Below are 25,847 nucleotides of genomic sequence, written 5' to 3' on the forward strand. Positions count from 1 at the left end.
CAATAGGTGACCGTGTGAGCTGCTGGCCTCATTGGATGTTATTGAAGACATTACCAAGAACGCTCCAAACTCACAGTGGCATCACCACCATTGCTGGTCCAACATTGGCTGTTAATGATGAGACACCGACATGTAGACCTATACATACATTCCCAGACGACTCCCAGCCATTTCAGGGCTACGGTCTTCAAAAAAGGGAGATTGATTGATTGATTGAAGAATTTATTAGAAGATTGCAATAGAAACAAGTACAGTTTCATGACAGTACAAATCACTGGTACAAGGTCAACTAAAAGGAGATCCTAGAAAGCCAAGGCTTATTTCCACAGGAACCACACTTTAAGTAATCTAATATCTAGTCTAATATAACATTGAAAGACAGACGGATAGAACATAGTACTTTATCTAGGATAATATCAATTTCAAAAGCAGAAAAAGAAAACATCAAATGCAAAGGCAGAGAAAAAAGGGTGGGGGGAGCATGGGGGCTTAGTCTATTTACAAGTCACGGGTAGCAGCCGCCTGAAGGTGAATTTTCATACCGATTTTGAAGGAGGCTAGAGACACCCAACATACCCAGACGATTACAGTACTTGTGCGCTCTGTTTGCGCAAGTAATAATAATAATTTAACATAGCCTAAGTTATATGCAAATAAGAGAAATAAATGAAATAATGAGGTAGCCATACAACATAAGAAATTATGGTCTGTGGTAAACTAAATGGCAAAAAAAGTGAGTTGTAATATCTAAGGTATTATGGTTCAGCATAACCACAACATAAGTTGTTCACAAATATAAATCTAATAGACCTTGTCGGTGGAAATGTGTTGCTAGGAAACAGCTCGTTTCTTTCCTGTCAGCCTACTGATATGCACAAACACTCAGCAGGAAATAAACCCGGAGCCATTTGTTGTTGCTTGAATTGTGGAAAAGGTCAATATAATTAACAAACACTCACAAGCACACTCTGAATATAGACCCCTTCATGGAATGCTTAGAATGCCCATTTATCCTGCAATTTGGAAGAAACAAGTGTTGCTGTGTTGATTATATGAGATACAAACAAAATTAAAAAATATATATAAACATAAATGTTTGTAATAACGTAGTGACATACTGTAAGCAAGTTAGACAGTGTGGAACAGTAATTCCATTATTGTCCAGGATACCTATCTATCTACCTGCAGTATGCACACAGTGCATAGAAATGATGCATGTTCTTTTGAAAATGGTTACCATGGTTACAGACACTAGCCATGCTGGGCGGGGCTTGTTGTCAGGAGAAATGTTTTCGCCGTCTCTATGGCAAATGTTAGACTATGATGTCACACTCACATTTGCCCAAATTCGAGCATTTAGCGGTACATTATACTATACAACATAAAAATATTAATACATATTATAGGCCTACATAAATAGCCCACACATGCCAACACACCAACCGTGCCAGTAATCAAGTTGGCTAGATTCCATTTTCTTGGGTCCAAATCAAATGGACCCCATCACCATCAGGTCCAAATCCATTTGGTTCTATATTTTTAGGCTGCACACTCGATTTACGATTTTAAATGCACACGAGGATGTTATGTTATGATGCACATTGGGGGGGTCCCAGAAAAATAGATTAATCACACAGTGCATTGGGGATCCTTGAAATCAAAACGTTTGGGTGACCACTTTTGTAGATCTGGTCTTATATGGGGCGTGTATTGCAGCCAGTGCCCCAGTAGGAGTCCTACAAGGACCAGCCTACTGCCAACACACAGTAGCAGCAACACCCTGGAGAAAACTATCAAGCCAACGCCCATTCATGTGTCACATTAGTTTCTATAGCAGCAAGGAGGTCAGAGCCGCGAGCGAGCAGATTGGGACAGAGTGAACTATTACCGAACTGCAACCAATCTGACAAGACCCAATCTGTTCCCTGAAGAAACTTTACTTGACGATCACTTCGTCACTGGCTCTTTCTGCTCAAGAAAGCACATCGGTTTTGGTTTATGTAATAACGCGCGCTCGGAGTCGCAGCGCCGCTGAAGGATTTTTCAAGTTTCATTTTAACGTATGTAAGTAGAATAGAAAAGAATTATAATTATATAGAATAGAAAATACGTTTGGGAAAACCTTCATTCGTGACGGATCATCATGGCTGATACGACGGCCAGCACCGGTGCCAGCGTCTTGGAGAAGCTGAAACTTTACGTGCGGACTCAAAAGGGGTTTATTCTCGCTGCAGAAATAGTAAGTGATGTATAAACTTTGCACTTGCAACATTCAATCGCAGCACACATCGAGGTGCAGCTGTTCAATCCACATGCATAATACGAGGCTTAAAACCCTCACTGTAAATATAGCAACAATGAGGGATGTGTTGCAGACAGACAGGCAGACAGGCAGACAGGCAGACAGTGTTCCAGGGTTGCATTATTAGACAGCCTTGGTCAGTACAGTGAAGTGGGTTCAATCTAGGTTACTGTAGCCTAGCTGCCTATGTTAGTGGTGGCTATCGATCTGTTGACTGTGATGGACACTGAATGTATGAAGAGAGAATGTAAACCTGATCATTAGCTGATCTAAAGCTGCTTTGTTTCTTGTCCCTCTGCAATTTGTGTAATAAATGTGCAATAAATCGCCATTATAGTGTATTAGGGCTTGTTATGCTGTTCTGTTCTTCTATTCTGTTTTGTAATACTACACAGCTTTGTTGTATTGTGTAGTAAAGTAATTGTAAATATTATATGTAGAATAGAAATCTAGACTATTACTGGTATAGAGCCTTGGATGAAGACTATCATAGATGTATTTATTTTAAGTCTGATTTTTGCTTTTATATCTACAATACGAAATAAAACATAGTTCTATTTGTTAGTCTTGATCCAAGGCTAAGACAAGATAGTATTGGCTTCTTGTCTAGTAGGCTAGTCTACAGTCCAGTAGTGGTTCTCAAAGTTTGGCCATGGACCCCATCTGAAAATATATTGTGTCAGAGACCCCCATAAGAGAAGATTTGTCTATATTTGTCAATATATCAATATAGCAGAGCTACAAGCTCACAACCTGTTGAGCTCTATTTTTGAATAGCGATGAACAATAATAAAAACAGGTCTTACATGTTTTATACTGTTCCTCATTTTGCTGGGGACCCCCTGGAACCTCCTCAAGGCACCAGACCCCACATTCTAAACCTGTGCTATATAGACCTTCTCCAATGGAAGCGATTGGGTCCAAGGTTTATTTAATGTCAGCGACTGACATTCACAAAGTAAACACAGCAACAGGATTCTGGAAAATATGCTGTGGATAGTGGATAGTGGACAGTTTGGCCAATGTAGCTTAGTGCAGTGTTTCTCAAAGTTAATTCCAGGGACTCTCTGGGTTCCTTTAGGGTGGTCTAAATTGATACATACAAGTATGTAACTCTGACAGTGTACAAATGGAACGAAATGGACACGTTAGGGTCCATTTCGTTAAGGGGAGACCGTGACATTTAAAAATGTAAGAAACACTGGCTTAGTGGGTATAGAGATGTCTGGTAATCAGAAGGTCACCGGCTCACCTCCCAGCCGAACTGTCCCTGAGCAAGGCTAACTGCTCCCACCGAGCGCACTGCATCATCATGGCCATCTTAGCAGCCATGAAGTTGAACCCCCCCCCCCCCCCCTAACAGGACTAATAAGGTAATGGAAATGCAATCAACGATTGTTATTTTCCATTCTGTTCTGAACCAGGCCACATGTGTGCCTTCAGGGGTTGGGGTCAGGACAGGGGGGCAGGGAGCTTCTTCCACCTGTCACTTGTACTCCACTGTTTTCTCATTTGGCACCAAAGTGCCAGATGCCGGGCTGTTAGAAATGGCAGATGAAAGGTCACATGGTTTCACTTGCAGGGAGAGAGCTGTATCTGACCTAGTGGCAGCTGTCTCCGCTTCTACTTAAGCTTTATTAATCTTGGTCGTAGGCTAAATATTAGCAGTAAACACAGGATTAGTTTGAGGATGGCCTATAGCCTGCCTAACTCATATTGTTTCTCAAAGTGGATTTCGGGGACTCTCTAGGTTCCTTTATGGGGGTCTAAATTGACCCTTACAATTCTGTAACTTTGACAGCGTACAAATGGAACCAAGTGGACCGTAACAGGTCCATTTGGTTCCATTTGTACACTGTCAAAGTTAAGGGGAAACCTTCAAATGTCAAAGTTTGAGAACCACTGAGCTAACTAATACCAGGAAAAAGAAAAGGCATTGTTAGTTTGCAGCAAAAGAGCCTACGGCCCGACGCCAGTGGTTCCCAAACTTCCCAAAAACCTGTAAGGCTGTATTCTATTGGAACCTCCACAAGGAGCCCTGGGGGTCCCCGGACCCCACTTTGAGAACCGCTGGCCCTATGCCATAAAATAAAGCCTTTTTCCACATTATGGTTGTCAGTGCTGGTTGTTGTTAATATTAATATCTCAGCTAGTCTAGCAGTAGTGACATCAATCACGCCATTGATGTGTGGGGAGACTTCTGTGTGTTACATCAATGTGTAACCACAGTCTGCTGTTACCGTACACCAATGTGTAACCACAATGTGCTGTACAGTATCAATGTGTAACCACACACAGCCGTAACATCTCTGAGTATAAGCAGTAAGCACCTTCTCAATCATCACTGGTTGAGATGCATTTCCCCACTGCACTGTGAAGTGCCTTGGTTATCAAGATAAAGTGCTATATGTACAATATGTAATCCATTATTACTATTATTATTAGTAGTAGTAGAAGTAGTATAATCAGTCACTTCAATCCCACTCAATGTGAGGTCTAAAGTCTGGTTTTAAGTAGGGCATTCACAAATAATGATTTTTAGTATTCGAATTATTCGACCTCAAAGTATTCGAATAGTCGAATATTCGACAGGACTGGCCAAACTGTCAAATATTAAGTAAGCATGAGGCGAACATTGAGGCGATCTACATGTGAGCATGTAGATCGGCTATTTTCACAATATTTATCTGCGGAACCAAGTCACATTAAATGTAATACCTACAATTCCAAGTGCTTGTCAGGTTTCTTATGACTTCCTATCTAGCCAAGCTTTATAAACCATGAAGAAATAGATATTTTTTTAAAGACAAAACAAAACAAACAAAAAAAAAGCGAATATTCGACTTCGGTGAACAACGTCGAATAGTGACTTTGATATTCAAATATTCGAATATTTGGTGAATGCCCTAGTTTTAAGTAGGTTTTAAGTTTTAAGTAGCTTCCACTTCCTTGTAAGGCCTGTGTCTACTTCCTGCGTGCATAGCTCTATTTATCTTTTCTCTGACCATGGCTCAGACGCGGTTCTCCTTGTTTGCATTTCACATCACAGTGTTGACTAAATACAGCAGCAGTCATTCTGTTCTGACCTCATGTTCCCAGCTGAAGTTCCAAAATAAAAGTTGCACTGTAGTACAACAGGAGCACACAAGTTGTGCCGCAGCGAGTAGCACTGAATGTCTCTTTGCACCACAGTGTTATCAAAGTCCTGATAAAAAGCTCTCATTTCCAAGAGTAAGCAAAGCACTTGGCTTCGGTCACTGATCTAAAGGCTCTATTGTTGAGAACATGTGACAGTCAGACAGTGTGTTAAGTCAGCTGCTTCGCGGTTCACCCACAAAAACAGTTGTTTTTTGTCAGAGGTGATGGAAGTTCCAGACGATGTGTGCGGTTCCGTCCCTGAGACAAAGAATGCATGGATGTCCTCAGTCAGCACACATCGAGGCCTGGCCTAGTAGGTCTCTCTGCATTCTTGGGACAGAATCACTTTCACACATTGCTGCCTCTGTGGCGTCTCTGCATTCTTGGAGGGAACACTCTCACATGTGGCTCTCTGTGGGGTCTGGTGAGAGATATATGAACTCCATCTCTGGTGCTGGATGAGTCAAATAGTATATGAATATTATATGAAGATGTGAAGGGATTCCTACTTTTATTTATTTATATATATTTTTTATTTGTGTAATATCTTGGACTGACTGATCTGTATTTTTTGTTGTGCTGCACTGTATCATAACCAAACATTTTAATTACCAAAAACAAAACAAAAAAAATAGCTTGCTAATTGCAGGAAGACGGAAGAGGTGTGTGTGTGTGTGTGTGTGTGTGTGTGTGTGTGTGTGTGTGTGTGTGTGTGTGTGTGTGTGTGTGTGTGTGTGTGTGTGTGTGTGTGTGTGTGTGGGGGGGGTGGGGGGGGGGGTGGGGGTGGGTGTGTAACAGGAAAAGGGAAACCTTATCTCTCCCTGTTATGGCTCATGCTGTTTTCTCATTTGTTTTGTTCCTTTTTGTTCCTTAGACGAGATGGTTTTAGGATCAGATTTTAACCACTTAAACCCCCTATTCTTAGTAAAAATCGAACCTCTGTTCGAAGTGGAGCTGTGTGTGTGTGTGTGTGTGTGTGTGTGTGTGTGTGTGTGTGTGTGTGTGTGTGTGTGTGTGTGTGTGTGTGTGTGTGTGTGTATTGCAGTTGATGCTCAGGGCAGGCTAGACTCAACAGCACCTCTCTGGTCACCCAGGATCATGTGTACCGATTTTTGTGACATTTGAAGAAAATATGTAGGAAAAGGAGCAAAAAGTGTGTTTTGGAGAAAATTCAAGATGGCGGAAAATCTATCCTGGCGCAAATGGGCGTGGCCTATATGGGGAGATGCGTCTTGACCCAAGGAATCCAGGGAAAAAAGAATTTTAATTTTCCGATCTACGGTTCAAGAGTTACGGGGCAAAACGTAAAGTGGGCCGTTATAGCGCCACCATGAGGCCGAGTGATGTAATTATTTTTCGATTCATTCTTAAAATCATTATGAATCTCCTCTCCGAGGTTTGAAACTGTAGCTCCTATGGTTTACGAGAGAAAAATACTTGAAAGTGATTTCTTGCATTGTCCCATTATAAGTCAATGGGGACATTTAAGCGTCGTTTTTTGCCGATTACGTCGGCAAGGCGGATCGGAACGAAAGGTGATAGAACACCATTCCCGGCCGAGCCGCACATTTTGATGTATATATTGCGCGAGTGGCGTAAATGGTGCGGCACTAGTTACGCGCCGAAGTTTAGGCTACACGGACGGACGGACGGAGACAGACAGACCCACACACACGGCCACGTATAGGGAGCTTGTGTTCCACACAGCTCCAAAAAACTGACCTGTGTTGCAACTGTACATCTACACCAAATCTCCAAAATTAGCCTATCGACTCAAAGCCCGTTGCTATGAGCCATGTTGTGAGCTTGTAGATCTGCTGTCTTTGGCAAATGTTCCCCCCCATAATAGGCCTGCTGGGGGCTCAAGTGGATATTTCAAGGACACAAGTATAGTCACCTCTTTTGTAAGAACCTTTATCAAAGCACACCATGGACGTGCAGAGAATGTTAGAGAGGCAGGGGCTGAAATGTCTAAAAGTGCCTTTTGGTGAAAATATTGAAAATAGCAGACCTCCAAGCTCACAACACGTCGCGCTTCGATGCGTTATGAGCTTGGAGGTCTGCTATTTTCAGTACTTGATACCATACTAAACTAAGCATAAAAAAGGCAATACTGGAGATGTGGCGTACGGCATGGATTTCTACACAGAGAGGGCAATTCTTTCCACATAAGATGCTGCATTAAAGTTCAGGAGCTTGGACAAGGCAATTTTCTTGAATGCTGCCTTCAGGTACGGCATGGAAAGAGGGCATTTGCATTTCTTTCACCATAGTAAAAAACTGCATTCATGGTCTGGAGAGGGCACTTTTTACAGACGGATAAAAGGGCAGGGGCTCAAGCCCCCTTTCATGTGTGCACGTGCCTGAAGCACACTGACCACAAAGCAGAGAGCTGGAGGCTACTGTTTATACCATCAGCATGTTTACACTGTAAAGTTTCCATATGTTTGCAAATCAAGCATGAGCGTTCTTTTTCCTCCTTCCTTTTTGATCCTCCTTGCAGTTGCGGAAAACATACTCAAATGTTCTACTTAAGGGCAAGTTCACCTCTGGGACAACCAGATCTTATTTTATTGTTGTTTGGGACACGATCAACACGATCCCGAGTAATTTTTTGCGTTCAATCTGTGTTTTGAGATATTTTAGTATTTCAGCATGAATGATGATGCATTTTGCATCATATGAGTCATCATGCTGCATCATATGATGCAAAATGCATCATCATTCATGCTGAAATACAAAAATATCTCAAAACACAGATTGAACGCAAAAAATAACTCAGGATCGTGTTGATCGTGTCCCAAACAACAATAAAATAAGATCTGGTTGTCCCAGAGTTGAACTTGCTCTTTAAGCAAAGTATCAATACTGCAATGTTGAAATATACTCTGTTTAGTCTGTTACAACTTAAAGTTATACCATGTAACTTTTTTTATAAAACAAATCTTAAAATTGTCCTAACTGTTAAATCGCTAAAGTTTTAGAACCCCCACTCTGTTATTTTCAGCTTCTGAAGCCTTCTCTTCTATGAGTTGTGAGGGGGGGAGAATTTCCCGGCAAAATGATGTCATCTCCCACATGATACACTACCGGCCAATCACAGCGCCGATCATACACCACCGGCCAATCACAGCGAGTCTTGCTGTCTCTAAAGGAAGTAGCTTCCCTCAGCAACTGTGTTTACATTGGTGAAGGAATCTTGCTTGCTACTCCCTCAATCCTGGTCTAAAAATGATGGGAGACGGCTCTACGGAATCGTATCGGCGAGGCGGAGGTGCTCGCGACGGCCGCGGGGGTCCTCCGGCCGAAAAAAGCAATACCGCTACTGACCACTAGTTGAGCAGCTTCCACAGTACAGCTTTAAGTAAAAGTCCAGAATTCAAAATTTACTCAAGTAAAAGTAGAATGGTATTGGCATCAAAGTAAAAGCACTCATGCAGACTGTCCCATTTCAAGTCAATAGCAGATCTACAAGCCGTGACGCATTGTGAGCTTGTAGGTCGTCTCTTTTCAAATGGCCGAAATGTGTATAGGGCTGAAGTGGTTAATGTATGTTTTGTAATAATAATCAAAATCTACAAAGTTAGAAAATAATTATAGTGGAGTAGAAGTATTATATTTGAATGTAAAAGTACAAATAACAAAAATGTGTACTTAAAGGAGTAGTTCACTCCCAAAATGACTTTTTCTATTGATTACTCGCGGCATGGAGACTTGAGTTCAATAATATGTTTTTGTATTCATCGCATTCCTAAGACAAAAAATGGATTATAGTAAATTTACCCCCATTGATTCCGGATGGGGACCCGAATGCATTTGGGTCCCCATCCGGAATCAATGGGGGTAAATGTATTGAAAGCAACTTATTGTCTTAGGAATGCGACAAAAAACTAAAAATATTATTGAACTCAAGTCTCCATGGCATGAGTAATCAATAGAAAGAAATATCATTTTGGGGGTGAACTACTCCTTTAAGTACAGTACTTGTACTTTACACCACTGCCTCCTTGTAAAGACCTGCCAGAGGCATGAAACGTCTTGTCCCGCGTTTTCCCCTGTGCAGTGCCCTATCAATGACACACCCAGGTAATGCAAATCCTCCTTTGTTATACAGTAAAGCGAGCTCTGCCCCAAAGTGATGATGAACCCGGGTGAGTCATACACTGTACACGGAGAACTGAAGTCCTGTTAAATTGCTCTTCCTAAAATAATCCTAAGTGCTCCCATAGTTGTGGGTATGGAAGCCAATATTTCCTTTTACTCGTTTTCGTATTTCAGTGTCACAGTGGGAAAAGCGGTAAGGCTATGAGTAATATGGAAAATGTTGAGTATAATATGGCTCATGTACAGTAGGAGGCCCTGCCCAAGACTTAAAAAAGGGACTTCCCCTTAGTTCCACTCGGTATTTGGTCTTTCTCTGTACCACTGACTCCGCTCTCTGCTCTCATATTTGTCTATAATTAGCTGACCATTCACTATTTCCCCCGGCCCCTAGTAGTCGCCCGGTTCTAAAAGAGAAACTACTTGTGTGAATAGATGCTGAACTGAGCCGATACAGATCTCTCGCTGTGTTCTGTGTTGTGAGGAGGACATAAACGTGTTGACCGGCCTCGCGCTCCTTTTCTTGTTGTGAAGGACTGTTGTGTAGCAGTGTGTGTTCCTCTGTGTGTGAAGCGCTGCCCTCACACAAGCAGAAGACCGAAGCCAGAATAGAGCCTCTTTTGTGTAGGCTCCTGGCCCGAGACCCCCGCCCCCCACCCACCTCTCCGCACAGAGGCAGCCTGTGCCAGTCTCTGGAACACGCACCAAACACTGCTGCATGTGTGCGCGTGCGCATGTGTGTGTGAGGTGGTTTGTGACATGGCGTGGGGGGGAAACATCGGAGGGAACAGATAGTTGGGGAGGGGGCGGCTGTTACCTCACACATGCTAGAATAGAGCGCTGTGTCTGTGTGTGTCTCGTGCCTCATTTACAAGCACAAGAATAAATCAGGTTTTACACCTTCTCTTGCTACAGCAAACATGCCTGACTTCTAATAAGAAATAGATGTGTGTGAGGCCTGTATTTTTTGGATGCATACTGTATCTTAATCAGAATCCGATATTGTCTGAATGTCTGCAGGATGTAATGCACTCACCTGTAACATTTTTGAGCGGTGGTCACTCCGTCTCCTATACGTGGCCGTGTGTGTGGGTATGTATGCGTTTGTATGTATGCGTCCGTCCGTCTGTGTCTGTATGTAGCCTGCAGTAGCTTTTCTGACCACACATGTTAAGGGAGGGGCGCTGTTGTTCAGACTCACATTCACACGCACGCACACACACACACATACACACACACGTGCATGCACGCACGCACGCACACACACACACACACACACACACACACACACACACACACACACACACACACACACACACACACACACACACACACACACACACACACACACACACAGCCTCCACCGCTCAGTTCATGTTCCACAAGGACGAGAACGTTTATAAATAACACCAAGGGGGCACGGTGGCGCAGTGGTTAGCGCTTCGCCTCACAGCTCGAAGGTCCTTGGTTCGATTCCTGCCGGGGGATGCTGTGGGCGCTGGGGGCGTGTTCCCTCCTCCGCGTCATCAGCGCCCACACCCTAGGTGGGGTTGGTGACAGGGCCTTTCTGTGTGGAGTTTGCATGTTCTCCTAGTGTAATTACCCTCACAAAAACATGCAGTAATCCTGGTCTCTAATGCCTCCAGGGCGCCTGATGGAGAGGAAAGGAACTGGTTGGAATAACGTGTTCCTTCCACACAGTATGTCCAAACCGGGGAAATCCCCACTGTCAGTTGAAAAGAAGCAACTTGGACTCCTCATGCATAGAAGGAAGCATGAGGTCAGTCCGTTGTCTCCCCAGGTGCGGCAGAGGGAGAGCAGAGCCCAGGATTACATAGGCAATTGGCTCTGGGTGAAAATGGGTTAAAAAATTGTGGGTAAAAAAGAAAAACACCAAAAATAAATTAGAAACACATGGCTGTAGTAAAGCATCATATAGATAGTGTCATACCCACATTTTTAACCGTTTTGTTTGTTCACTTAATATTGCCGCTCATAAATGTCACATCTTTGTTGTAACAATAATTGTATGGCGGTTGTGGTCAGAGGGGCTGTCTGTGTGACACTGTGACAGTATTCTCTAGTTACAGCTGTGTCTACCACACACTACCCTGTGTGTACTACACACTATTTGGAGTTCTTCTACCCACAGAGCTCGACTGCAGCAACAATAGAACGATTGAAGTCATGCAGTCAGGCTGATTCTGGTCTTTGGCCGTGGGCCGGTTAAGTTTATGATTCCTACACACTGCCAGCGTTTCGGCGGAATGAACCGAGGAGAATGCCTGCGTACTCTTTCCCTCTTATGGAAAAATGTGGTCTTGATGGAAAAAACACAGTAAATCTAAGATGAAAGCATCGTGTGTTGGGTTCAGCTGATGGACTGAACTGTAATTCCATTCCTTCCCTGCTTGGCTGGAACTATCGTGATTTTACATGTGTTAAACTGTGTATTTTTTGTGCAGAAAGTATGTTCCTATGTCATTACAATAGCAGTAACAATTCAGGCATTTAAGGCAGTGGTTTTCTGCCAGGGACTACCAAAAGAGAAGACTTTAGTTGTTAAAAATGTGGAATGTTGGGAAAACATTTTTCAAGATAGCATATCTACAAGCTCACAACGTGTCGAATTGTGACGAGTTGTGAGCATTAGAATGTTTTAAATAACTGAAATATGAAATAGGATTTAGTAATTGCACAGATTTTGTTGGTATATTAACTAGTTTTGGAACGCCCTCAAGTTGTTTTAAAGACAAGGCCTTTTTTTTGCTATTTTGTTTGTTCAATGAGGTTTGGCCTTATCTTATAGATAGTATTCCTGTGTGTTTCCTTAATTTTTTGACTACTCATATAGTGTGTTGCAAAATCATTATCTAAACTGCCAAAATAGGGCCGTCATTTTAAGCTTGAGGCCCTTAGACCTTTGGTCTTTTGCTGAGTGGCCCCTGAGCCATCTTAAGGATTGAGTAGCCCTGCTCTTGAGAGTAGTATTCTAGCATTTCTAAACAACATACCTACAGTGGCAGCATATATCTAAATACAATAAGCATGAGTCAGGAAGAAAATACAATACAAATAAGTAAGTAACTAGAAGACATAAATGGTTGAGCTGTTGTGAGACGATATGTTGAATTGGTCGCTGGCCAGAGTAAGACCAAACAATGTTTGGCGTGGGGCCGGTGTGTGTGGAGGCTTCAACAAAATGAATAATAATGAGGTGAACACTGGGTCAATTACTGTGCTCTGCAGGAGAGGAAGTCAAGACAGGGTTCATTTTCTGCTGACTGCCAGACCGTCATTTGCATATGTAAACATATGCATGGGACCTACAGATTACTGATGTTTTCATTAACCTAATCTCTAAGGGACAGACTCTGAATCTCTGATAGCATATCATTCTCAGTTCTTGTATTTCTATGTATGTTGTTGGCCTGGTCTAATTTTCTTCGTTCCATGTTTGTGTCTGCCCCACCTGGCTGTATCTAATAACCAGTAAGACTCCCTAATCGGGAGATAAGCGACCGTTGGTCGCTTATCTCCACAAATAGGCCAAAAGTTTGTTTTACCAATTATCAAGACATACGGGCAGTTGACAGTTTGCCATGGTTACTCATTGAAGTTGAATCTCCATATATGGAGATAACCTACGCATCACACTAAGTCTGACCTCACCAGCCCATATTTGGGCATGAGCAACTTATGTCTCCATATATGGAGATATGATGACATCACGCCACATCATCGGCTGAGGACTACAATACACAAACGAGCCCTACAGTATAAAGGGAAAGAAGCATTTCTTCGACTCAGACCTTATCGCCAGGGTTGGCTTATAGCAGCTTTCGGTAGGACCATATATGGATTCTGTTAGTGTGGATCTCCTAACAGGGCATAATCTGGGATACAATCCCTTTTATGCCCATATATGGAGATCCCTAACATAATCCCTTTCATGCCTATATATGGAGATCCCTAACAGAATCCCTTTTATAACAGAATCCCTTTTATGCCCATATATGGAGATCCCTAACAGCATCCCTTTTATGCCCATATATGGAGATCACTAACAGCTAACAGAATCCCTTTTATGCCCATATATGGAGATCCCTAACAGAATCCCTTTTATGCCCATATATGGAGATCCCTAACAGAATCCCTTATCCCTTTTATGCCCATATATGGAGATCCCTAACAGAATCCCTTTTATGCCCATATATGGAGATCCCTAACAGAATCCCTTTTATGCCCAGTTGGTTGCTAGGGTAAAAAAACATGGTTGCTATGGTAAACAGTTGGTTGCTAGGGTAAACAGTTGGTTGCTAGGGTAAAACCATGGTTGCTAAGGTGGTTGCTAACGTACACTAACAGACCAGCAACAACAGACTGTTGCCACAGCAACGTACACAAAGGTTTGTGTACACATGTGGTGTGATGTCATACTGAAGATATATGACATCACACCGTACACAAACAAAGGTGTGACGTGTGACGGACGGACGGGCGGCCGGTGGAGGTTTTGGTAGTAAACTGCTCCCTAACGGTCGCAATAACAACCCCTCATGTGTATCTAAGTTTGAGCTTGTCTGAGATGTCTCTGTTCACCTGTTCCCATTTAGGCCTAGAATTATTGAATGCTTTAACCAGTGAAAAATAGCAGATATACAAGCTCACATTTTTTTTAAAGTCGTGAAAATGTGTGCAAATCTTTGAATATATCATTATGTATTTTCAAAGCGAACGTTTGTATGTCAAATTTTGCTTCTGGGTGGTCCCTGGAACTAAATATTTTGAGATGCGGGTCCGTGGCCAAATAAATATCATTTTGGGGGTCCTTCACATGAAAAGGTTTGAGAACCACTGACATAGTAGTCTCTCAAGAACAGACTAACTGAGCTCCAGTTAAGTGAAAAGGACCTTTTCTTTGACGATGGCTGGCCAGATTGCTGACATAGTTTTTCAAAAAACCTTAGAAGGATTCAAAAGACACTTATAGAATCGGGTCAGAATTCAAATTTTCACGTTTTTTCAAAAATAGCAGATCTACAAGCTTGCAGCGCGGCACTCTGTGCCACGCTGTCAGCTTGTATATCTTGTATAACTATGCTATTCAATAGTTAAAACATAAAATAATGATACACAATAGTGTGTACCCGTTCTAAATCACCCAGTAATGGGTTTTGAAAGCTACCTTGCTTGGCTGCCTTGCCTCCAGGTTCTCACTACACACCATCAAAGAGCACTGGACTTCACAGACGCCCCCTTGTCATAGGCACTGACATAGTGGACGCGTGAGGGCAGCCCATTACAAATAGCCAGTTATTCAACTTTTGTATACTTTTTTGAGTATTTCTCACTCAACCACATTCCTGATACTCAGGGCCGATTTTCACACGTTCCCTTTGTCCGAAGGAACACGCACAGTGGCAGAGCACGCCCCCACACTCCCTTAGAAGCCGCTGTATGTGATGTAAATACATTGACTGAAATACTGTAGCCTACTTAAAGGGCCTACACCATGCTTTTAAAACTATATTTTTTGTATAAATATATGCTCAAAATTGAGTCTTAGACAGGTTTTAACCCTCAACAAACACTCTGACCATTCTTTTTGTTTTTTCTAGCTCTACTATAATGAGGCTCTCCAGCTGCAATACCAAAACGGCCTCTGTTTGCTCAGGGGCGCATCTAGTGGGGTTTTTCCAGAAAAAAAAGAAGTTTTTTGAAAAAAAAGTTTTTTGAAAAAAAAAAAGTTTTTGAAAAAAAAAGTTTTTTGAAAGTGTTTTGAAAAAAAAAAAGTTTTTGAAAAAAAAAGTTTTTTGAAAAAGTGTTTTGAAAAAAAAAAAGTGTTTTGAAAAAAAAAAAGTTTTTTGAAAAAAGTTTTTTGAAAAAAAAAGTTTTTGAAAAAAAAAGTTTTTGAAAAAAAAAGTTTTTGAAAAAAAAGTTTTGAAAAAATGTTGACTTTTTGACAGTTTTTGAAAAAAAAAAATTTTTTGAAAAAAAAAAAGTTTTGAAAAAAAGACTGAAAAAAAAAATTTTGAAAAAAAATTTTTTTTGAATTTTTTTTTTTTTACTCTGAAAAAAAAACGGGAAACGCGTGTGACGTCACATGCGTCAACTCTCAGAACAGCACTGTTCTGAGAACCTGTGGAAAGCTTTTCATCTCTGTCTTCCCAAAACCAGAGAAAGACACAATGTACAGAAATAGGACTTTGTGAGGATAGAAGGTGCCAGTGGGACCCCAAAAAAAGGTTTTAAAATAGAAAAAGTGAAAATTCATGGTGTAGGTCCTTTAAGTACAATGGGCACCCAGTTGAATATAGAAAGATCAGCCCCTTGTACACTCTCAGTTACAGACCTGTAATGGTCTATTTGGAAACTTTGAGGACCACTGCTCTAGAGCAGGGGTTTTCAAAGTGGGTGACGGGGCACCCTGGGGTGCCGCGACGGCAGTCCAGGGGTGCCGCGAGATCATTTGATAGTATTTGGAATTCATTTGGACACTTAAAAAAATATTTAGTATCATTTTAAACTTGAAGTACAAAGTTATTTTCAGTCAGTTCTAACTAAAATGGCTATTATCTCAACGTTTTCCTCGCAACATAATCACTAAAATATCGTCACTGTCGGGCAGAAACCTTGTATCTCCAAGTTTCAAATGTGTACGTCTTTTGTCATACAAGACTGTCGCACAAAACTAGTGAAAACAGCCGATCTACAAGCACACAACACCTCGCGTTTTCACTAGTTTAGTACATTTTATAGATGATAAATACGAAACGAGCGGTTTTGGACATACAAGGTTTCCACCTGACAATGACGATATGCTATACTGTACATATAAGGTGCTGGGAGTGAAAATTATAATGTAAGGGTGCCTCGGATTAAAGAAATATTCATGGGGTGCCCTGAGACAAAAAAGTTTGGGAACCCCTGCTCTAGAGGCTCCCAAAGGATTCTGGGATATGAAGCATGGATTCCTCTGATCCCTCAGTAATAATAACATTACTCAAAAAGAAATGAGCTCATGTCTCCTCTCTTCTTCTCTCCTCTCAGCTCCTGAGTCTCATCATCCTCATCTGCTATGGGGCCTCTCATTCAGGAGGCTACACCGCCGTGGCCATCTGCGAGATGATCTTTGCCCTGATCTTCTTCGGCGTCTTCATGATGGAGTTGGACAAGACGTTTGTGGTGGTCAACTGGGTGTGGAGTGTGAGTATGAAGACCAAGCAACATTTTTGATTGAACTAATCGATATAGTCTATTATGAAAAATAATCAATACGCAATTTTAATAACCATATCTTTATTTGGGGAGAACGAATGTGTTTCTTTTTTCGTTTGATACGTTTAAATATGTAAAACGGCAGTTATACAAGCTTCGCTATTTTATTTGTATTTATTTTTGTAGTAATCGCTAAGAAAAATAATTAATTGTTGAACCCACACACAGTAGCAATCACACGGTTGAGGCTAATCTACGAAAAACAACGGAATAAAATGTCTCATTTAAACCTTTTACTGTCAGAAAGAACTCATTTGTTTTGGCAGCAATGTTGGATGACCAGATGGTGTGCGGTCCATGGTTCAATTCCAGTTAACTCTCTCTCTCTGCCCTCAGTTTCCTGTTTGTCTATTATCTGATAGAAACTGCCTTAAGTTTTGGTTTCTAAAACACCACATTGTTGTCAAAAAGGAAGTGCAACTAAGCATACCGTCACTGTCGGGCAGAAGCCTCGTATCTCCAAGTTTCAAATTTGTATGTTATTTTGCGAATTAAAGCCCTGCTTCATCAGACCGTCGCATCAGACCGTCGCACAAAAGTAGTGAAAACAGCAGATATACAAGCACACAACACCTCGCGGTAAATGATAAAAACGAACGGTTTTGGACATATAAGGTTTCCACCCGACAACGACAATACCCTTGCCTTCTGTAGGACTGAAAGTGCTGCATGTGTTGTGCACCAATGCATGCCCACACCCACAACACACAAACCCACAAACACACAGACACACGCACGCACGCACACACAGACACACACACGCACACCCAGTGGAGTTGACACAAGCGTTTCTAATTACTTTTGTTTTCTTCTCTTGACAGGATCTCATACGCGCTGCCATTGGCTGTGGGCTGTACCTCATCACCTCTCTCATCTGTGTGATAGGTGGATCGGGGGATGGCGCCCGCATCGCAGGCGGGGTCAGTTACAAACATCTGTTTGAATTCTCGGTTTGACCGAGAAAAACTCAGAAATACATGAGGTTTCCATCTGTCAGTTACATTCACTTCTTGACAGCGACTTTCTGCTAACTATTGGTTTTCTTTTACGCAATCACTGAGGTTTACACAATGACGTGAGTTATAACATGCTGTCAGACAGCAACTCCCAACATGTGGGCCGGGGCCCACTGATGGGCCCTGAGGATTTTGCAAGTGGGCCCCCAAATAATTGGAAAAACAATAGGTTCTAAAAAAAAGTAAAACAATGTGGTAACACTTTCCCGCACTTGCCCACATTTATAATGCATTATGAGGGCATTCATAATGCGCATTATGTGTGTTTATGAGTGTAGTTATGAAGCATTATGAATGCATTATAATGCATTATGAATGCCCTCATAATGCATTATAAATGCGGGCTTCATAGAAAGTGTCAGCATTTTTTTTTTAATTGTTTTCATTGTGACAGTGACAAATAGGAACATTCAACATTTTCAGGCCGTGACCACCCAAAATAATCATCATTGAACTGGGGACCCCCCTACTCACCCTGAGAAGTACCTGAAATGTAGGAGTTGAAGCATTCAATTTAGTTTGACTCGGTTCCACAGATAAACATTGTGAAACATATTTTCACTATTTTTTGCCTCTTTCTGATATTATCTGACAATTTGGCCAATGTTTGACCAGTTAGTTTGTTAATTAGCCTACTTTTGCTGCCGTGGCAGCCGAATGGCTGGCCCAACGGTGGGCTGCAAATGCTTTCGAGATTTTCAAGTGGGCCCTGGTGCATAAAATGGTTGGAACCGCTGTTTTGCACAATCACTGAGGTTTACACAATAACCATGAGTTATGTATAACATACTGTTAGACACACCCCTCCAGTACTGAGAGACACTCATCCGTCATCATGATTCATGTTAATGTTCCTTATTCATTAACCACTCTCACCCTGGTGTCCCTATTTCAACAGTTTGAAAAATAGCAAAAATAGCTAGATCTACCGGCTTGTAGACTGGCTATTATTCACATTAAACCTCAGAAAAGAAAAGGAAAAAAAGGAAACTTATCACCTAACGACATCCACAAAATAGGGACACGAGGTTGAAAGTGATTAACCTCACTATGTATAATACTGTATATGTAGACTAGAGTAGAATTGTTTTGAACTGTTTGACCTTGTTGTCCTTCCAGGGATGTCGCACCAAATTCTGGGCCCTGGGTACTTTAACTATTGAAAAATAGCAGATATACAAGCTCACAGCGTGGCACGAGTGCCGCACTGCAAGCTTGTAGATCTGCTAATTTTGAAAAAAAAATGAAAAGGCTTTGAACATTTCAAATTCTTCTAAGGTTTTTTGAAAAACCTATGTTTCTATGTGAGCGGTGCTCAAACCTTTTCATGTGAACCCCCAAAATGATATGTATTTGGCCACGAACCCCCATCTCAAAATATTTAGTTCCAGGGACCAGGGATGCCCCGATCAGGGTTTTTTTGCTCCCGATCCGATACCGATCAAATATTATTGCTTCCGATTCGATCCCGATCTTTCCCGATCCGATCTTTTGGCAAGGCATTAAGAAGAAAAAAAAAATCTATTCATTCTATCACTTGGTTCTCAACCTTTTCAGGCCGTGACCCCCAAAATAATCATATTTTAACTGGGGACCCCCGACCCTGAAGAGTTGAGGAAGTATATTTTGTATAACACGGTTCTATTGTGAAAATAGCAGATCTACATGCTCACAACGCCTCGCAACGCGAGGAGTTGTGAGCATGTAGATCGGCTATTTTCACAATTTCTGGCTTTAATATTTGACAATTTGGCCAATGTTTAATTTGTCATTTTAGAGGTATTAAAAAGTCCTTAATTTTTCACTTTCGAAATGTGCAGATACCCTCTATACACTTAAACTTTATGTTGATTTGTTTACTGTTGAGAGAGAAAACAATGTTGCACATTAAGTTAATCATCTGGGGACCCCCCCAAAATAATTTGAGGACCCCCCTGGGGGTCCCGACCCACAGGTTGAGAACCACTGAGCTAGTTGACAGTGCAGAGAGACATAATTGCCTTCCTTTGATCCATTAGCAAGGGGCCAATTACTACTTATTGGCATCAGCTGCCAGCTGTACACAGAGTCTGACACAATCACCTTCCCTCTGCAGTGCTCTGTCTGTCTCATTTCTCCAAAAGCCCTTGAATATGATTGAAAATGATTAAGGATTACTGTGATTATGGTAAGCTTACATTTCATATCGCATTCACCTTACCTGTAACTTTCAGTACTCCCAGAAAATATTTTTTTGAAAAAAAAAAAAAAAAAAAAAAAACTTTTTTTTTTCCCGATTTTTTTTCCCCGATCTCCGATCTTATAAAAACGGCCATATCGGCGGCCGATCCGATCACGTGATCGGGATCGGGCAACACTACCAGGGACCCCCCAGTAGCAAAACTTGATACAAATACATATATTCGAAGATTTGCACACATTTTCATGACTTTTCAAAAATAGCAGATCTACAAGCTCACAGCGCGGCACTCGGTGCCGCGCTGTGAGCTTGTATATCTGCTATTTTTCAATAGTTAAAGCATAAAATAATGAAGGCCCCTCCACCTTGGGCCCTAGTAACTCAGTCCCACTCTTCCCCCCTTGTTACCCCCTGTGTCCTTCAGGTGTTTGGTCTGATCGCTGGTGTCTTGTTCGCCTATGACACGTACACCATCTTCCTGGAGCTGAAGGCAACCAGGCAGCACACCGCTGCTTCCACTGGTGAGAATATAGAAGATATACTATAGATGTATTGATGGTTATTGGTTTCAGTTGGGCGATAGGACTTCAAATCAATATCACAATTATTTCAAACCTTTGCCTTGATTAATGATGAGCGATTATTTTGTTTTTAAATGGTGTAAATAGCAGATCTATATTCTCTTATTTTTGGTATACCACCATTGTATAATACAGGTTAATTCAACTAAACAGTTTAGTCGAATATTTAAAAGAAAATTGTGTCGATTCATTGACAAATAAGGGGGGGAAAGACGAACATACATGAGCAAGATTAAGTTGGTTATTGGTTCCAAATATTTTTGGTCAATTGCCCTGTGTCAGTGGACTAAAGGCCTGTGCATACTGTCTCCGACCACCGAATCCTTTGTCGGAAAGGTCTGTTTCAACTACAAAATGATGTCACTCATAACTTCCCAGAATTAGAGTTCGGAAAGCTGCACTTCGGAAAGTCAGAACTTTCAGACGAAAAGTTTGGTGGTTGGAAAAAGTATGGACAGGACTTAATAGGTCTGCTTTTATGGTTCTGTCTGAACAGACTTTGGTCAGAACGGAAGTAATTTAGTCATAAAAGTAGCTCTCTCTAGTAGGTTTAGCTGTGAGGAGTTGGCTGATAAAAGCAGTAAAAATCTCATACAGTAACTAAGGTTGAGTTGGTATAAGTAGTAGTAGCAGTATAAGATCAATTTAGCTGAAAACTTGGGTTTTATAGTTACCTGGTTGTGGTATATGTCTAAATATTATTCTATTGTTGTATAATCATCTATCTGTATTATTATCTATCTGCTTCTGTGCTCTGAGATTGAAGTAGCGATTCCATTGACAATTACACTTTTAGTACATAGATGAACCCAAACAGAGCGGCATCTGCCAATATATTAAACAATTTGTCTGGTCTCTCTCTCGATCACAGCAGAGAGGCATTACATATAGATGACTGACAATATTTAGATTTATGTCATGGCAGGTAACTATATACCAGTAAGACTCCCTAATCGGGAGATAAGCGACCGTCAGGTCACATGTATACACAAAGAGGGCTGTAACTGCCATTGCTTCCTAGTTGTGTGGGCAATGTATAGTTTTGCGTGATTTTAGGGCAAAAATTGTAGGAGCAGTGTCCACAAATGTGTTTTGCAAGAATGGGCCTCATGGTGGCGCTAGAAGAGGGCCATGTGACAAATGAGGGGTGGGGTGTCGGCGTTGCCTTGGCGGACAAATAGGTACCGGCCCCGGCTCTCCCGGACGCTCCTAGCCCGAGTTACGGCATTTTATGTGAGCTGCAGTGGAGGGGGTCCTCCACTGGGGGCGTCACCACTTTTGCATCCGTTCTGGAGCACCAGGAGTGGGTGGTCCCCGGGAATTCCCAGTGAGCAGCCCCGTTGGGGTGGTCATTTGGTCATTTTTGCACATTTGGTCATTTTTTACACTTGGGGGTCCCCCAGGGAGCTGGGGGTCCCTGGAGCTCCGGGGGTCCTTGGAGGTTGTAGTTTGGCAGGTAAGGAGTGTGTGTGCAAAATGTGGCATGGATGGGGGCAACGGTTGTGGAGATATGAGCAGGGCAAAAGTGTGACATGTGACGTGTGACACCTGGGGGTCCCCCAGGGACCTGGGGGTCCCTGGAGCTGCGGGGGTCCTTGGAGGTTGTAGTTTGGCAGGTAAGGAGTGTGTGTGCAAAATTTGGCATGGATGGGGGCAACGGTTGTGGAGATATGAGCAGGGCAAAAGTGTGACTGACTCACAGACAGACGGACAGCCGGTGGAGGTTTTGGTAGTAAATGCGACCTGACGGTCGCAATAACTATATATGCTTCTACCAATTCTACCAGTTCTTTAACATCTTTTAAACCTGGTTGAGTTTCCAGACCGAAGTTAAGCTCCTTACGCATGTGTTACTGTCCACTAAATCTTTGACCTCCGATCACAGTCACAACTCTAGCTTGCAGGTTGGCTGTAAACCATAGAGGTAATATTGGCTATCAACACGGAACACTAGCAAAGTTGTGTTTGCTTTAAGCTCTTCTTTTCTCTTAAAAACGGTCAGCCACTACTGAGACACGCAGCTGAACCGAAATAAGTTAGGCTCCTTATAAGTCTGAATCGACCCCTAGCGTGACATCATCTTACTTGGAAGTTATGCGTCAGTAGGAGTCAGTAGGAGTGAAGAGTCAGGAGGAGTTTCTCAACCAGAGCTTCCAAACTACCATGCTTCATGCTGCTTTATGTTTTGCCACTCAGTATAGCTGAATGGCATATGATCCATACCTGCTATTGAACTTTATATAGCTCTTGCACTATAATCACATATTTTACAGTGCCTGCCCTTGTAAAATATGTACAAATATTTGCTTTGTTTCTTTACAGATGACAGAGTTTAAACAAGCAGGGATACTTGTATCCTTGTCGGGAAAACACAACGAATGAAAGAAAGAAGTTCACACGAGAGTCAACGGAGACAACGGCAGAGTAGAGTGGAAGGTGAAAAGGAGTAGAATGAACAGATGATGAATTAACCGATGATATGGTTCCCAGAAGAGGTTTGTCATAAGGTTCATGTCAGAGAGACAGAGAGGATGCTGGGATGTGGATAAGACAGTTCTACTACGTGACTCTAATGATGACGAGAGACGCTCTCGTAAACCTCTCCTCCAACCTCAGTGCACCACTGATCACTAAACGTTTGATCCATTAAAACCACTTGAACCCTAGTGTCCCTATTATGGGGGCGAACTTTCTGAGAAAATAGCTGATCTACAAGCTCAGAACAGGTCGTGTTAGCACGTGTTTTGAGCTTGTAGATCGGCTATTTTCTGCGAAGATATTTACTGTAGAACAAAAACAGGAGAGGCCCTTGTATAGTTAATTATGGGGTTTAAGTGGTTAAAAAGGGAAAGTTGTAAATAATGACAACGTAAAGCTTTGCTCAGTACTTTTGTCTTGTCGCGTTGCGTAGCGCACGTGTGTTCCGTTCTAATGGGCTGTAGTAAACGCATTGGCTGTGTTGTGTTGTCATACTCAACACGTCCGCTGATAGAGGGAATATGTTGTCTGTGTTTAGATTTTAAGAAACAATGACTTTACACGTGAGTTGGTGCTTAACGGATTATTTGTAACTGTACTTTTCCCATTTTTGTTTTGAGTTTGTGCACTCCTGTCTCTCAACCATTCTGACTCACTGCCATCCAAAGCACGGCACTGTTGCTCTGAATCCCCAAAACATTCTGACTTCGTCCAGTCCAAAAAACTTGTGCATTAACCTATGGAACAGTCTAGTCAGTTCACAGTAACACTGTGTTGGTACTTAATGAAATGTGTGCCTCCGTTGTGTTGTAATAACATTATGAATTAGGGAGGTTTTTGAGTTAACTGCTCACAGAGCAATAATGTGTACAAGCAACACTTCCATAGATTAATACATTTCCATAAATGCCTTTGTACAAAGTACTGCAATGTTATCTGGTAAAGTGTCTTGTCATCTGACGATACGATGAATTGATGATACAACTAACCATAACTTAGTTATCTTATCCTTAGTCCATTTGCATCTAGGATCTTGGGACATAAGTATTTGAAGTGGTCTATCATTAGGGATCAAATTTCATGTGTTCAGAATAGCATCCGTTTACTACCAGACTGATTGGTCTTATTGTACATGTACATCATCTTATAGGTTTCCATTTGTTTTTACTCAGGTCATGCGTTCAGTACATGTCTATTATTTGTATTTGTAGCAAAATGTTCAAGGCACAGACTATTTTCATCAAAACTAAAACACCATACTGTACATCATCACTCAATAGAAAAGCTTAGTCAGTTCCTGCACTTTCAGTCTTTGTTCTTTTTCATGAGAAAAGGGAAGTTCATTCGCCACACTTTGGATTTGTGCATATGTCACCATTTTAATGCATTTTTTTAATGCTTTTTCTTCCACCGAAGTACTGTTTATGTTCAGCAAGATGTGGCTTCAGTGTTGTATTCTTAACGTGCTTTACTTTAGTTTGTGCTTTCTGATTTGTGCCTTTGACGTTTTGAAGCAACAGTGTTTTGGAAAATAAAAAGCCATTGTTACTACAAAGAACAGAATCAGTGTATTTTATATCTAACTATTAATTTAGTGAATGTCTGTCTGACCATCTGCATGCTGACATCACTGATACTAATTTAGCGAATGCCTGTCCGCCGTCTGTCTGCAGTACTCTGACGTCATAGTACTGACATCACAGAATGGCCTGGACACGAAACACCATGTATTGGCATAAAGATCTGCCCAATGGGCACTCCAACATGGAACACCATATATGGGCATAAAGATCTGCCCAATGGGCACTCCAACATTACTTCTGAGACTCCCACATTCAATCCCTCAGATACTGTGGACAGGACTAGTTTCTGTTAATTAATAATTTGTTTTGCAGCTTAGTTATTATCACGGGACAGTAACTGTGATCTATTAGACCTACAGCAAATTGATTGTCATGTTTAGTAGCTGTAGTTCTGTTTTAGTGCCTTGGAGTGTCTTCTGCAGTAATGCCACTAGATGGCAGCAAATCACTATTTGTAGTTAATTCTACCCAGTTGGCAAGAGTAAGGACTTTGGTATTATAGTGTAAGTATAGTCAAAGGCAGGGCATAATAGCCAATTGGTTCTAAAGAATATAGACTATAGATTTCAAGGACCCCATAACTCTGTACACATTTGGTAGACTACACTCTCGGAGTTACAGACCTTTAAGGATCCGTAGGAACCCTGAGACCGTGTCCCTGCCTGGTCTTGGAGCCACCTGTCCTACTGTTTAGGCCTATATCCTATGACCTTTGACATGAATCCCTGGTCTGTGCTTGTGTTGAATGCAGATCAGTGAAGCAGTTTTCTCACTGCACAAATAACAACTATGAGCAAATTCAATTATCTCACTCAATCTGTCCAAAAACGATCACCTCATTTTAGGATTTAAAGTTTGATGTTGGGCTTGTTTCAAATGGGGTCATTAACTCTTACACCATTAAATGACAAATGACACAAAATTGAAATCTTTATTCATTACAGTAAGGCACAGATGTATACAAAAGAATACTAAAAGGATAACCCAGATATACATCATGGGCTCGTATTCAATTCATCAAGAAAGAAAGACAAACAATAGCCTAATTTACAATAAAATAAATAAAAAACATCATAGAATAATACAATCAGTTAATCTGTGTTTTGTATTAATATTAAATCTAAATCTTTAATTAGACACCGTAGCTGTCACATCATTGTAGTGGATGATTACCTCAGTCTGAAATAG

At 41.6% G+C, this 25,847-nt stretch overlaps 1 protein-coding gene across 1 annotated transcript; it reads left to right on the forward strand.

Moving 5' to 3' along the window:
- Positions 1-1,768: 1,768 nt before the first annotated feature.
- On the forward strand, positions 1,769-24,614 carry plp2b (proteolipid protein 2b). The gene is made up of 5 exons (XM_080734166.1): positions 1,769-2,239; positions 16,595-16,750; positions 17,644-17,742; positions 20,442-20,538; positions 22,921-24,614. The coding sequence occupies exons 1-5, from the start codon at positions 2,144-2,146 to the stop codon at positions 22,932-22,934; spliced, it is 462 nt and encodes a 153-aa protein (XP_080590292.1). The 5' UTR covers positions 1,769-2,143; the 3' UTR covers positions 22,935-24,614.
- Positions 24,615-25,847: the final 1,233 nt, after the last annotated feature.

This window comes from Nannobrachium achirus (assembly GCF_963921795.1).
Source record: "Nannobrachium achirus genome assembly, chromosome: 9".
Classification (NCBI taxonomy): domain Eukaryota; kingdom Metazoa; phylum Chordata; class Actinopteri; order Myctophiformes; family Myctophidae; genus Nannobrachium; species Nannobrachium achirus.

Coding starts and splice junctions, on each gene's coding strand:
- plp2b (XM_080734166.1), top strand. CDS start 2,144: ATGGCTGATACGACGGCCAGCACCGGTGCCAGCGTCTTGGAGAAGCTG. Junction 16,751..17,643: donor TGGTCAACTGGGTGTGGAGT/GTGAGTATGAAG, acceptor TTCTCTTGACAG/GATCTCATACGCGCTGCCAT. Junction 17,743..20,441: donor GCGCCCGCATCGCAGGCGGG/GTCAGTTACAAA, acceptor TGTGTCCTTCAG/GTGTTTGGTCTGATCGCTGG.